This window comes from Macaca thibetana, chromosome 20 (assembly GCF_024542745.1).
Source record: "Macaca thibetana thibetana isolate TM-01 chromosome 20, ASM2454274v1, whole genome shotgun sequence".
In the NCBI taxonomy this organism is placed as follows: domain Eukaryota; kingdom Metazoa; phylum Chordata; class Mammalia; order Primates; family Cercopithecidae; genus Macaca; species Macaca thibetana.
In genome coordinates this window covers 17,634,330-17,648,971 of record NC_065597.1, presented here as the reverse complement: position 1 = coordinate 17,648,971, position 14,642 = coordinate 17,634,330, and the positions used below count along the sequence as shown (strand labels likewise).

The 14,642-nt window shown below is 44.4% G+C and overlaps 1 protein-coding gene across 3 annotated transcripts in view; it reads left to right on the top strand.

Annotated features, from left to right (window-relative positions):
* The first annotated feature begins 4,731 nt into the window (after window positions 1–4,731).
* The window catches only part of MLKL (mixed lineage kinase domain like pseudokinase), a 28,353-nt gene continuing 18,442 nt past the window's right edge, over window positions 4,732–14,642 (top strand). For 2 of the 3 annotated variants that reach the window (XM_050772741.1, XM_050772742.1), the window contains exons 1-4: window positions 4,733–4,985; window positions 9,792–10,253; window positions 12,543–12,617; window positions 13,492–13,675. In XM_050772741.1, coding sequence (XP_050628698.1) covers window positions 9,794–10,253; window positions 12,543–12,617; window positions 13,492–13,675 — 719 coding nt within the window. In that variant the 5' untranslated portion in view covers window positions 4,733–4,985; window positions 9,792–9,793. Of the gene's footprint in view, window positions 4,986–9,791; window positions 10,254–12,542; window positions 12,618–13,491; window positions 13,676–14,642 lie in introns of all 3 variants that reach the window. The other variant, XM_050772740.1, reaches the window with a different exon arrangement.

Here is a 14,642-nt window from a genome sequence, read left to right as displayed (position 1 = left end):
CTTCTTTTTCTAGTTCCTTAAAATGTAGAGTTGGGATAATGATTTGAGATCTTCTCTCTCTCTTTTTGTTTTTGAGATGGAGTCTCGCTCTGTCACCCAGGCTGGAGTGCAGTGGCACGATCTTGGCTCACTGAAACCTCTGCCTCCTGGATTCAAGTGATTCTCCTGCCTCAGCCTCCCAGGTAGCTGAGATTACAGGCACCTGCCACCACGCCAGGCTGATTTTTTTTTTTTTTTTTTTTTTTTGTATTTTTAGTAGAGATGGGGTTTCACCATGTTGGCCAGGCTGGTCTTGAACTCCTAACCTTGAGATCCGCCCGCCTCGGCCTTCCAAAGTGCTGGGATTACAGACATGAGCCACTGTGCCAGGCCTCTCTCTTTTTTTCCTTTTGTAGCCATGTATAGCTATAAATTATCCTTCGAGGACTGCTTTTGCTGCATCCTGTAAGTTTTGGTATGTTGTATCTTTTATTTTATTTGTCTCTAAGTGTTTTCTAATTTCCCTTGTGATTTCTTCTTTGACCCACTAGTTGTTTAAGTGTATGTTTTTTAATTTCTACATATTTGTGAATATTCCAGTTCTCTTTCCTGTTATTTATTTCTAGTTTTATTCTATTGTAGTCAAAGAAGATACTTTGTATGATTTTGATCTCTTTAAATTTATTGAGCAAAATATATCTTCATTTCCCTTGAGAAAATTTCCTCTTTGACTCATGAGTTATTTAGAAGTGTATTGTTTGATATGTGATTTGCAAATATTTTCTCCCAATCTGTAATTTGTCTTTTCATCCTCTTAAAAGGGTCCTTGCAGAGCAAGTTTCAAATTTTGATCAAGTCTGATTATTTATTTATTTATTTATTTATTTATTTATTTATTTATTTTGAGACGGCGTCTCTGTTGCCCAGGCTGCAGTGCAGTGGCACGATCTCAGCTCCCTGCAAGTTCCGCCTCCTGGGTTCATGCCATTCTCCTGCCTCAGCCTCCCGAGTAGCTGGGACTACAGGCGCCTGCCACCACGCCCGGCTAATTTTTTGTATTTTTTTAGTAGAGACGGGGTTTCACCGTGTGAGCCAGGATGGTCTCGATCTCCTGACCTCGTGATCTGCCCACCTCGGCCTCCCAAAGTGCTGGGATTACAGGCGTGAGCCACCGCGCCCGGCCATCATTTTTTAATTTTAAGAATAATGGCTTTGGGGCTGGGCACAGTGGTTCATGCCTGTAATCCCAGCACTTTGGGAGGCCAAGGCAGATGGATCACTTGAGGTCAGGAGTTCGAGACCAGTCTGGCCAACATGCTGAAACCCCGTCTCTACTAAAAAACAAAAAAAAATTAGCTGAGCGTGGTGGCACATGCCTGTAGCCCCAGCTTGTTGGGAGGCTGAGACAGGAGAATTGCTTGAGCCCTGGAGGTGGGGGTTTCAGTAAGCTCAGGTCATGCCACTGTACTCCAGCCTGGCAACAGAGGGAGACTCCGTCTCAAAAAAAAGAAGAAGAAGAAAGAAGAAGAAGAAGGAGGAGAAGGAGAAGGAGAAGGAGAAGGAGAAGAAGAAGAAGAAAAAAATAACAGCTTTGGTGTCATGCCTAAGAATTCTTCTCCTAGCCTTAGGTCCTGAAGATTTTCTTCTACATGTTCTACTTCATGTTTTGTTTGTTTGTTTGTTTTTAATTTTTGTGAGTTTTTTTTTTAAATGGCAACTCCAAGATAAAGCCAAATTATTTTCAATATTGTACAATTTTTAGTATGAATAGCCATTCTAATTAAATAGACTCATTTGGCCAGGCATGGTGGCTCATGCTTATAATCCCAACACTTTGGGAGTCCAAGCATAAGGATTGCTTGAGTTCAGAAGTTCAAGATCAGCCTGGGTAACACAGGGAGACCCCTGTCTCTACTAAAAGTAAAAAAATTTTTAAAGGCTCATTTAAACTTTTTTCAAACACTGACACTTTCTCAACAGGAAATGTCTTTTAATTCTGCACAGTTCTCTCTGCTTTCTTCTAAAAGGTTCCTTGTTTTACATTTTACATTTAAATCTATGATCCATTCAGGCGATTTTTGCATAGAATATGAGGTTTAGATGAAGTTCATTTTTTTGTTCAGTTACTCCACCACCATTTGAACACCACATATCTGGCAAAGGACTAATATCTAGAATATTTAAACTCTCAAAACTCAAGTTTTTAAAAAACAATTCAACTAAAACTGGGCAAAAGACACGGACAGACATTTCACCAATGAGGCTAAACAGATGGCAAACAAGCACATGAAGACATGTACATCATCACCAGGCACTAAAGAAATGCCAATTAAAACCATGATGAGGCCAGGTACGGTGGCTCACGCCTGTAATCCCAGCATTTTGGGAGGCCAAGGTGGGTGGATTACCTAAGGTCAGGAGTTCAAGACTAGTCTGGCCAATATGGTGAAACCCTGTCTTACTAAAAATACAAAAAATAGACAGGTGTGCTGGTGCACTTCTGTAGTCCCAGCTACTTGGGAGGCTGAGGCTGGAGAATTACTTGAACCCAGGAGGTGGAGGTTGTAGTGAGCTGAGATGGTGCCACTGCGCTCCAGCCTGGGCAACAGAGTGAGACTCCATCTCAAAACAAAACAAAACAAAAAACCATGATGATATATCACTATTCAGCTGTTAGAATAGCTAAAAATCCAGACAGGGACAAAACAAAATGCTGCTGCAGATGCAGAGAAACTGAATGTCTTGTACATTGATGGTGGTACAGTTAAAAAAAAAAAAGAAAAGAAAAGAAAATAATTCCAAAAGGTTATACATTGTATGATTTTGTTTATAGCAGATCAGTATACCCATCCTGCAGCTGCTATGAATGTTGACAGCCAAAGACTCACACAGCTTCCCCCTCATCTGGAAGGATTGCCCTTGGCAGAAAGGAGGCTGACTCTTGTTCCAGAGCTTCATGTTCCAGACCTCCCCATGGAACCTCCACTGACTACATCCTTGTTTCACTTTTTCTTCCCCTGCGCTATCCTACCCACCGCTCTCCTGAGAGCCTTCCTTCAATAAATCACATGCCCCTGTGTTACCTGTTGAAGGTGTCCAGGTTCTTGGAATCTTGAACAAAGAATTAGGCAATAGGCACAAACAAAGAAAGGAAAAAATGAAGCAACAAAAGCAGAGATTTATTGAAAACAAAGGTACACTCCACAGGGTGGGAGCCAGCCTGAGCATAGGGGCTCAAGAGCTCCATTACAGAATTTTCTGGGGTTTAAATACCCTCTAGAGGTTTCCATTGGTTACTTGGTGTACACCCTATGTAAATGAAGAAGATGAAGTTAAGTTGCTAAGTCACCTACTCAGTGAACACCATATGTAAATGAAGAAAATATTTCCTGTCATAGCTGCAGTGTTTCCATGTTATTTAGTTCTAGGAAGTCAGCGTGAATTAGCTTTATGTTCCCTGCCTGCAGACCCTATTCTCCTGCCTCACCTGAACCTCTTCACCTAAGACAGGAAGAAAACGGATGGTTCAGGAGAGGAAGAACAATAGCAGGGCGAACAATCACCAAAGCCGGGTTCAAGTGATTCTCCCCTCTCAGGCTCCCGAGTAGCTGGGATTACAGGCATGCACCATCATGTCCGGCTAATTTTTGTATTTTTAGTAGAGACAGGGTTTCCCCATGTTGTCCAGGATAGTCTCGAACTCCTGACCTCAGGTGATCCGGCCACCTCAGCCTCCCAAAGGGCTGGGATTACAAGCATGACCCACTGCGCCCAGCCCCCACTTCTGTTCTTTCAGAGGCAAATAGTCTGTTGAGTAAATGCGTGACACTACTTAGACTTTCTAGCTGAAGATGTAGTTAATCTTAAGAAAACCTGACTCACACTATAACAGGATATTCTGCAATGACCTTAAAGGAGGAAGTGATTTTTTTTCCCACTTTGGTGTCTCTTCCCTAGTACCCTCCCCACCCCGCCAATATTATCCAGCACAGAGAAGTAAACACCAGAAGCGCCTCTCCAACTTGCAGGTTTTCTCTAAACTTCCAGTCCTTCCCACACCGTGTCCTGGTTATAGTAGTTGCTGGGACCTTATTCTATTCTGAATCCCCAGCCCCGAAAGAAGGCCTGGCACTGACGTGTACAGCGTAGTTACAGAGTGACTTTAAGGAAGGCAGGGAGAGTGTGGAAAGGACAGGAGGAGCATAGCAGGAGGAAGGGAGGGCTCGTGGTTCTGAGCTTCCTAGAAAGCGGCTCTAGGGAGCCGGGGCACCGTGAGCCTGGCGGTTGGCAGCTGAGCCAGGTCGGAGGGGGAAGTGTCGCAGCATTCCCTGCAGGCGTCCCAGACCTGAGGCGGTGGCCTCCGGAGGGCACAGGACAGAAACAGCCGTCCAAGTAGCTGAGTGGAGGGACCCTACTCAAGTGCAGCTGCAGTGGCCGGGGTTTCCCTCAGGTAGGATCGGGGCTCCTTGTCGCCGCCAGCCACGTGTGGTGTCCGGTACGGCCAGCGGAGTGCAGGGCGCGGACACCAGGGAAGGGGGTGCAGGGGAACTCCCACGAGCCTCGTGTTTGCAGACTTTTCGCCTGGGCAGGAGGCGGTCGTGGGAAAGAAGGCGGAAGAGCGAGCTTTTTGGAACTCTGCACGGGACAGATTGGACGCACATCCCTCGGGAGGCACGAAGGTGAGCATGGGGTCTCCCCAGGAGGCGGCGGGGCCGAGGGGCTGCAGCCGGATTCCTGGGCAGTGACGGGAAGAACCGGGTGTGAGGTGGCCCGGTCCGAATTTCTGGAACTCAGGACCGAGTTGGTTTCATTTCCTCGGCTCTGATGGTGGAGCTGCCTGCTCCGATCTCACACTACCTTCTGCCAAAGCGAGAGGCCCAGTAGCGGTGGGGGTCGTGGAGGACAGGGACACGAGAACAAGTAACCTGATGTCTTCTCAGAAAAACGAAGCCTTCAGGTTTGCAGGCTGAAGGCGAGAGAGAGAGACAGAGAGAGAGGGGGAAGAGGTAAATGTCTGATAATCTTTATTTATTTTATTTTTAGTTTTTGGAGGGAAGAGGTGAATTTGAATTATTGCCATTTAAAGATTTTTCACTTTTAAAATTAGTAACGTGTTTTCTCATCGTAACATATGAACATAATCCCCTTTTTATTTTTATGTATTTATTATTAGAGATGGGGTCTTCCTCTGTTGCCCAGGCTGGAGTGCAGTGGTACAATCATAGCTCACTGCAGCCTCCGAAACTCCTGGGCTCAAGTGATCCTCCCGCCAGATCCTCCCAAGTAGTTAGGACTACAAGGTGCACACCACCAGACCCAGTTAAATTTTTTTTGTATTTTTTCGTAGAGCCAGGGTCTCACTTTTTCACCCAGGCTGGTCTCAAATTCCTGGGCTCAGGTGATCCTCCTACCTCGCCCTCCTAAAGTGCTGGGATTACAGGTGTGAGCCACTGCAGCTGGCCTGAACATATTCTTAGTTGTTTGTTTTACATATTATAAATAGCACTGCAGTGAACATCTTAGTAGCCATCTATCTACACACACAAGCTTTGTACAACATAAGTTCCTAGAAATTCAAATTGCCCAGTCTATGTGTGTATATATTTATATTCCCTTTCTTCCCTTAGAGCACATATACTTAATAAGCCCTTAAACAATTGAAGTTATTGTAGGGCGCTTTTTTCTCGATGTTTTGCAGTTTTTAATATATTTTAATATCATACAGGCAAGTCCTCTTTTCTTTATTTTTTAAAATCCTAGTTATCCCTACTAATTTACTGTTTCAAATGAACTTTTCATTTTGTTTCAATGCCAAATGTCATTAGATGTTTTATTGGAACTGCATTAAATTGGATTTAAATTTGGGAAGGATTGCTGGGTTGGTCTATTTTAGTCTTCCCAGCCAGAAAAATGACACTTCTTCTCTTTCCTCCTTTCTTCAAGCTTTGTTTTGTGCAATTTTCTTTTTTTTTTTCTTTTGAGATGGATGATCTTGGCTCAGTGTAACCTCCACCTCCCGGGTTCAAGCAATTCTCCTTCCTCAGCCTCCCTAGTAGCTGGGATTACAGGCACCTGCTACCATGCTCAGCTTATTTTAGTATCTTTAGTAGAGATGGAATTTCACCATGTTGGCTGGGCTGATCTCAAACTCCCGACTTCAGGTGATCCACCTGCTTCAGCCTCCCAAAGTGCTGAGATTACAGTCGTGAGCCACTGCGCCTGCTACAATTTTCTTCATACCATGCCACCACTGTATAATTGATTATTTTAAATTGTTTGTCACTTCTACGGGTGCGATATTTTCCCCACTTTCCTTTCTGATTAGTTAGTGCTGAGATATGGCTTTCTGATGAGGCTGGTAGTAAGATAACTGGAGCTTGGAGCTAGGAAGCTAAACTTTGCAAGATTCTTTGAACAACGTTGTCACATGTGCTTCTCTTTGTGGTGCAACAGAGAAAGTGTAAAACCCTTTGCCCTCACAATTCCCAAGAAATAGCCTTGAAGATACGTGCTTAGCATGTGGGAATAGCTGGGTAGTCTGAGATCCGCTAGTCTTTTTAGGAGTGCCCTAATAACTCTTACCTCCCTTGCCCAATTACTGTAACTCTCAGGCAGCAAAAATGCAAATATATCAATTGCTCATTTATTTAGTTTCACTTCTGCCAGTGCCTCACTCATGTTTTAAAGCCATATTTGGGCTCCAGGCCAAGCTGTTATTTAATCCATAAACTGGTGGTAATACTTAACCTACCTTTTTCACTGAGCTGTTAAAAAAAAAAAAAAAAAAAAAGGCCAGGTGCGGTGGCTCACACCTGTAATCCCAGCACTTTGGGAGGCTGAGGCGGGTGGATCACGAGGTCAGGAGTTCAAGATCAGCCTGGCCAACATGGTGAAATCCCGCCTCTACTAAAAACTACAAAAATTAGCCAAGCGAAGTGGCAGGCACTTGTAGTTCCGGCTACTCGGGAGGCTGAGGCAGAAGAATCACTTGAACCCGGGGGGTGGAGGTTGCAGTGAGCTGCGATTGTGTCACTGCACTTCAGCCTGGGTAACAGGGCGAGACTCTATCTCAAAAAAAAAAAAAAAAAAAAAAAAAACTAACTTTGTTTTTTGTTGTCGTTGTTATTGGTGGTAGTGGTGGTATTTTTGAGACACAGTCTTACTTTGTTGCCCAGGTTGGATGGAGTTAGTGGCACACTCATGGCTCACTGCAGCCTTGACCTCCCAGCCTCAATCAATTCTCCCTCCTCAGGTTCTGGAGTAGCTGGGACTACAGGCAAGCACCACCACACCCAGCACATTTTTGTATTTTTTTTTTAGAGACAGGGTTTCACCATGTTGCCCAGGCTGGTCTCGAACTCAGGCTCATGAGATCCCCTGGCCTCAGCCTCACAAAGTACTGGGATTACAGGTTTGAGCCATCACACCCTACCCTAACTTTATTTTAAATACTTTGGAAACTGGTTTCATGGCCTTGTGATTATTTGAATGCAACCTCCCTGAACCACAGCGTCTTCACTTTTCACCTGTTTGTTTTTTCTAGACAGGGTCTCTCTTTGTTTCCCAGGCTGGAGTGCAGTGGTGTCATCATAGCTCACTGCAGCCTTGACCTCCTAGGCTCAAGCAATTCTCCCACGTCAGCCTCTAGAGGAGCTGGGACTACAGGTCCCAGCTAATTTTTGTATTTTTAGTAGAGATGGGTCTCGCTGTGTTGCCCAGAATGGTCTGGAACTCCTGGCCTCAAGCAATCCTCCCACCTCTACCTCCCAAAATATTGGGATAACAGGCAAGAACTACCATGCCCAGCCAGTATCTTCATCTGTTAAATGAAAATAACCATGGAGAGCTGGGGGTTCCAGAGCACTTAGGATGTAGTGGGTGAATTGAGAGATCTAGCATCATCATTATTATCATCATTCACTGCTGAACACAGTTGGCTTTAGTTGCAAATAAAGCAAACATGATTCAAACTGCCTTAAACAATCAGGGAGGTCATTGGTCCATGAAACCTGTAGTTAGGGGGTGGGGTACACTTCAGTGTCAGTTCAAACCAGTGGCTCAGTGTTGTCATCAAGGACTCAGATTCTTTCTCCCTTTCCATTCTACCATGCTCAGGTTAGCCTCATTCCAAGCTTTAGGATCAGGGCTCTGTGCTTCCTCACTCATGTTCAGAGAAGAGAGAGAGGTTGAGAGTAGGAAGCTGGCACTGCAGCCTCAACCTCCTAGGCTCAAGAAATCCTCCTATCTCAACTTCTCAGGCAGCTGAGACTACAGGTGTGTGCCATCACACCAGGTTAATTTATTATATATATTATATATATGGAATATTATGTATGTATTACAATATATATGTAATATTTTTTTTTTTTTTGAGATAGTACAACCTCTGCCCCCTGGGTTCAAGCAATTCTTCTGACTCAGTCTTCCGAGTAGCTGGAATTACAGGCGTGCACCACCACACCCAGCTAATTTTTGTATTTTTAGTAGAGACGGGGTTTCACCATGTTTGCCAGGCTGGTTTCCAACTCGTGACCTCAAGTGATCTGGCCCTCCTCAGCCTTCCAAAGTGCTGGGATTACAGGCATGAGCCACTGCGCCCAGCCAATTTTATATTTTATTTTATTTTTTATTTTTCTAGAGAAAGGGTCTCACTTTGCTGTCCAGACTGATCTGGAACTCCTGGCCTCAAGCAATCCTCCTGCCTCTTCCTCTCAAAGTGCTGGGATTATCGGTGGGAGCCACCTCGCTCAGCTGCATTTTTCTTAAGGCACTGTAGGGCCGGGCGCGGTGGCTCAAGCCTGTAATCCCAGCACTTTGGGAGGCCGAGGCGGGTGGATCACGAGGTCAGGAGATCGAGACCATCCTGGCTAACATGATGAAACCCCGTCTCTACTAAAAATACAAAAAACTAGCTGGGCGTTGTGGCGGGCGCCTGTAGTCCCAGCTACTCGGAGGCTGAGGCGGGAGAATGGCGTGAACCCGGGAGGCGGAGCTTGCAGTGAGCCGAGATCGCGCCACTGCACTCCAGCCTGGGTGACACAGCGAGACTCCGTCTCAAAAAAAAAAAAAAAAAAAAAAAAAAAAAAAGCACTGTAGGAAGAAACGGAACAAATTTTTGTAGGAAAAATGAAAGATAGACAGTCCACATATTTTAAGAAAAAGAGAAAGAAACATACTTATCTGTGGCAGTAAAGACTAGCCCAGCTCACTTCACTCATTTGAATTACCTGCCTGGCCCCTGAAACCTCTACGCTTTAGCAGGATATATTTGTAACAGGCGAAACTGATGTAAACATATCGACCTGAAAATTTACATGCAATACAATTTATTCCTTGATCACTTAACAGTCCATGACAGACGTTCCAGGTCTGTGGGTAGCTCTTCTCCAAGTGATGATCCAGGGACTCAGGACCCTTCTTGGGGCTCCACCACCCCTAGGGCTGCTTCTTCAGGCTCAGCCAGCCAGCAAAGGGAGAGTGTGTGGAGGCAGCAAAGTTGCCCCAGTCCGAAGTAGAGCGGATCACATGCACTTACACCCCATTGGTGAGAACTAGTCACATGGCCACATCACGCTGCAAGGAAGGCTGGGAGATGTAGTTCCGGCTGGACCAGCTCTTCCCAGCTAAAACTCTACTATTGTGGGAGGGCAGAACAGGTTTTGGTGGGCAGCAAACCATCTCCATCTTGCATGAAAATGCTAGGGAGACCTCCTCAGGCATTTAAATCACAGACCCCTTTGATTCTTTCTTAGCCAAGTAGTGAATATGCAGGAGATTTGGGGATTTCACCAAATTACATTCATTTCTTCCAGGCATGGAAAATTTGAAGCATATTATCACCCTTGGCCAGGTCATCCACAAACAGTGTGAAGAGATGAAATACTGCAAGAAACAGTGCCGGCGCCTGGGCCACCGCGTCCTCGGCCTGGTCGAGTCTCTGGAGATGCTCCAGGACCAAGGAAAGAGGAGCGTGCCCTCTGAGAAGTTAACCACAGTCATGAACCGCTTCAAGGCTGCCCTGGAGAAGGCTAATGAGGAGATAGAAAAGTTCAGCAATAGATCCAATATCTGCAGGTTTCTAACAGCAAGCCAGGACAAAATACTCTTCGAGGATGTGAACAAGAACCTGAATGATGTCTGGAAGGAGCTCTCGCTGTTACTACAGATTGAGCAACGCATGCCTGTTTCACGCATAAGCCAAGGAGCGTCCTGGGCACAGGAAGATCAGCAGGATGCAGACGAAGACAGGCGAGCCTTCCAGATGCTAAGAAGGGGCAAGTTCGGTTTTTGGTGGGGAGTGGGAGTGCAGTTGAACACATTTTAGCCTCACTTTAATTCACCAAAGGAGCAGCAAGGATGAAGTTTGAGCAGCTGTAACATACTTGTAGCTCAAAACTCCTAACATCCTTTGGCCCAGATATACGGTGAGGGCTGGTGAAATTTGGGCAAGTCAGTGTAGAGGAGGAGTTTTTTGTTTTGTTTCATTTTTTGAGACAGGGTCTCTTTTGCATGGGCTGGAGGACAGTGGCACAATCATAGCTCACTGTAGCCTCAGGCTCAAGTGATCCTCCCACGTCAGCCTCTGGAGTGGCTGGGACTATAGGTGTGCATGCCACCATGCCCAGCTAATTTTTATTTTATTTTTTGCAGATAGAGAGTCTCACTATGTTGCCCAGGCTGGTGTAGAACTCCTGGCCTCAAGTGATCCTCTTGCCTCAGCCTCCCAAAGTGCTGGGATTACAGTCACCTAGGAGGTCGAGGCTGCAGTGAGCCATGATTATTCCACTGCTCTGCAGTCTGGGTGACAGAGCGAGATTCTGTCTCCAAAACCAAAGGGTGGAGGGGGGCCAGCATGAGAAGTAAATCTCCCTCCTTGACCTCGAGGGCCCCGTTTCCCGTTCTGAGGACATGAGACCTTCAGTACTGAAACTGGGGAAGTCTAATGGAAACCATATAGACACACTGATAATCTAATCCATTGTTGGTAGAAGGATATTTGTGCAACCGTTATCAAAATGTGAGATACAATTACATAATCTACCAGTTTCTTGAATACCCTTCTGGAGATTTAAGTATTTATATTTTATTGTTGTCACACAGTCAGCATCATACCAAACACATTGTTCTGTTTCTTCTTTTCTCATTAAATAATTTTAAATATCTCCCATGTAAATATCCACGGAATTATATAGCTTGTTTTCCTACTTGGCATCTATCCTACTGTTTTGTTTTGTTGTATGATCATACCAGCAGCATACAAATTCGAAAACAACCCAATACATACACCCATCATTTTTTCCCATTTTTTGTGATAAAATATACATAACATAAAATTTACCATTTCAACCATTTTTAGATGCCAATTCAGTGGCATCAAGTATATTCACATGGTTCTGAAACCATCACCACCATCTATCACCAGAACTTTTTTTTCTTTTCTTTCTTTCTTTCTTTTCTTTTCTTTTCTTCTTTCTTTTTTTTTTTTTTTTTTTTTTTTTTTTTTTGAGACAGAGTCTTGCTCTATCACCCAGGCTGGAGAGCAGTGGCACAATCTTGGCTCACTGCAACCTCTGCCTCCTGGGTTCAAGCAATTCTTGTGCCTCAGCCACCCGAGTAGTTGGGATTACAGGCATGTGCCATGACACCCAGCTTACTTTTATATTTTTAGTAGAGATGGGGTTTTACCATCTCTACTGACCAGTTTGACCAGGCTGGTCTCAAACTCCTGACCTCAAGTGATCTGCCTGACTCGGCCTCCCAAAGTGCTAGGATTACAGGCATGAGCCACCACGCCTGGCCTATTTCAAGATATCTTTATGAGAAATTTCCAGAAGTGGAATTATTAGGTAAAATCACTAGGTCAAAGACTATAGGCATTTTAAATTTTGATAGAAGTTGCACAGATATTACTCCTACCAACGATGCATGAGGTTATCTGCTTCTCTATATTTTCCCATAAGAGACTTTCCCACTTTTGGTAGTAAGGGTTTCATGTCCCCAGAACTCCTCAGTCCTGGGCAGACAGGGATGGCTGACCATTGTAAATAGTGTGTTGTAAATTTTCAAACATGTTTCTGAGTATATAAATCAGGATAGATTTGATTATGCTGTAGTTTAAAAACAACAACAACAACAACAACTCAGTGTTCTAAAAAAACAAGTTTATTTCTCATTCAGGCAAAGTCCAGGGGACTCTCCAAGGTGAATGTCCTCCTTCTAGGATACTTTCAATAGCATAGCACTCCTCTGTTGACACAAACTTTCTTCACTTCCAAAGCAGCCAGGTTGGAACCTTATGCAGAGTCAGTTAAATGCTCCCTCTGGGAAGTGACAGACATCTCTTTCCTTCATTTCTTAGCCAAAGTGAGTTACCCAGCTATGCTTTAATGCATTTCCTATGTGCTTAGAAGTAGAAATCTGAATATTGGTGATCAGTAGTAATCCCATCATAATGAATATGATAGGTAAAAAATGATATCTCAACAGTTTTAATTAGCATTTTAGTTTTGATTGGCATGTGATTTTAATTTGTTTTGAGCATTCGCTGCCCTTTTTTCCTGCAGATAATGAAGAAATAGAAGCTTCACTGAGACGATTAGAAATCAACATGAAAGAAATCAAGGAAACTTTGAGGCAGCGTAAGTTTTCATGTGCCCTGCTGTTTCTGATGGCCCCCAAACTAGAAGTCATCCGTTTACTGGGACCCCAGCCTCCCCTACCCCTGCGTTTGTCCATTTTCTGTGCTGGATGACTGGAAGCAGCCCACAGGTTTGGGGATCCATTCCTGGCTAGCCCAGGCTTCTGTCCATGGAATAACATCCAGAGGGGGCTTCTTGACCAGTAAGATATCTTCTAACAGCTGTCAAAGTGCTTAAAAATCTCTATGAATAGCATCAAAGCTTCAATTCGGTTGCTGAATTTCCAAGAAAAAATTCGAATCAAACTTAAAATGCCCACTCATTCATTCATTCAACAAAACTGTGAGTATCTGTTTTATGCCAGAGGCCATGCAAAGAGGGGACTAAGATGCAGAGAAGGACACTGCCTTCCAGGAGCGCATGGGGTAGAGGAGAAAAGAGGAAAGACAGACAGTGAACACACAACAGCAAGGTTACTGAGCTTGAACTATGTCCCTAACTACTAGATCTAAAATGACTAGACCAGATGCCAGATGCTCAAATGCCAAGCTCTAGGTAACAAGAATAGAGATCCTTCCAGGATGAGATAGACAAGTCTGGATGAGGGTTAAGGCTGGAGGGACAGGTGGGATTTGAAGAGGGAAAGGAAGTGGATGACACATTCTGTTAACTATCCAACTGTGTCTCTACTGGTCACTCAGAGGCATTGGAGCCGCTCCCTTGGGCTGAGTCGATCAGAAGCCCCAGCCACGACCAGCTCTGTTTCATGTTGTAGAGCTTCCCACTCACACATCACAAGGATGCCACCTCCCTTAGGACCCCTTCCTCTGCTCATTGACTCTTTTGTCTTCTTTCCTCTTGGGGATGAGGTCAGATTTACTACCAAAATGTATGCAGATCCCGCAAGAGCAAATCAAAGAGATCAAGAAGGAGCAGCTTTCGGGATCCCCGTGGATTCTGCTAAGGGAAAATAAAGTCAGCACACTTTATAAAGGAGAATACCACAGAGCTCCAGTGACCATAAAAGTATTCAACAACCCCCAGGCTGGCAGCATTGCGTAAGTTGTTTTGTGTGGTTCTCTCGTGTGTACCAATACTTAGTCTCTGTAACTCTCCAGGGAGAGAGGGGTATTGTCTCCATTTTTAGATGAGGAAGCCTGGGCCTCAAAGGGTTAAATGACTGCTCTCCACTATTAAGGAGCAGAGTCTTGACTTAAATACATCTTTCCACCTCAGTTCTAGGTCTTCTCTCCTTTATTCACATATATATTAAAAAAAAAAAAAAAACTTTCTCTTCCAACTGTTTCCCAGTTGCTCATCCCCTCCCCAGACAATAATTCTAGTGTGTTTTGTTTGTATCTGTTCTTGTAAAATGTATGCATACATTTTTCCTGTTCACAACTGGTAGAGTTACCTGTCTGTTGCCTCCTTTCCTCATTTTTCCCACTCAACATCATGAAACATGTTCCATACTTGGACTCCTTAATTTCTGTCTGCCATCCATGGTGAAGATCCCCATTTTGCCAATTTTTTATTTTTATTTATTTATTTTTTTTGAGACAAGGTCTCACTCTGTTGTCCAGGCTGGAGTGCAGTGGTGAGATCATAGCTCATTGCAGCCTTAACCTCCTGGGCTCCAGTAATCCTCACACCTCAGCCTCCCAAGTAGCTGGGACAGCAGGTATGCACCACCACGTTTGACTAATTATTAAATTTTTTGTAGAGACAGGGTCCCCCTGTGCTGCCCAGGCTGGTCTGGAACTCCTGTACTCAAGCGCCTCCTGCCTCCGCCTTCCAAAGTGCTGGAATAACAGGTGTCAGCCATATATTTTGTCTATTTTTTTTTTTTTTCCAGTGATGGAATCCAGTCAACTTCCAACTTCTCCCCAACAAAAAGATGCCATACTAAGTATCCCTTTAAGGACCTGTATGAGAATTCTTTGGGATATAGCACCAGAAGAGAAAATGAAGGGCCATAGGCTATGTGTATATTAAGTGACAAAGTATTACCAGGCAACTCTTCAG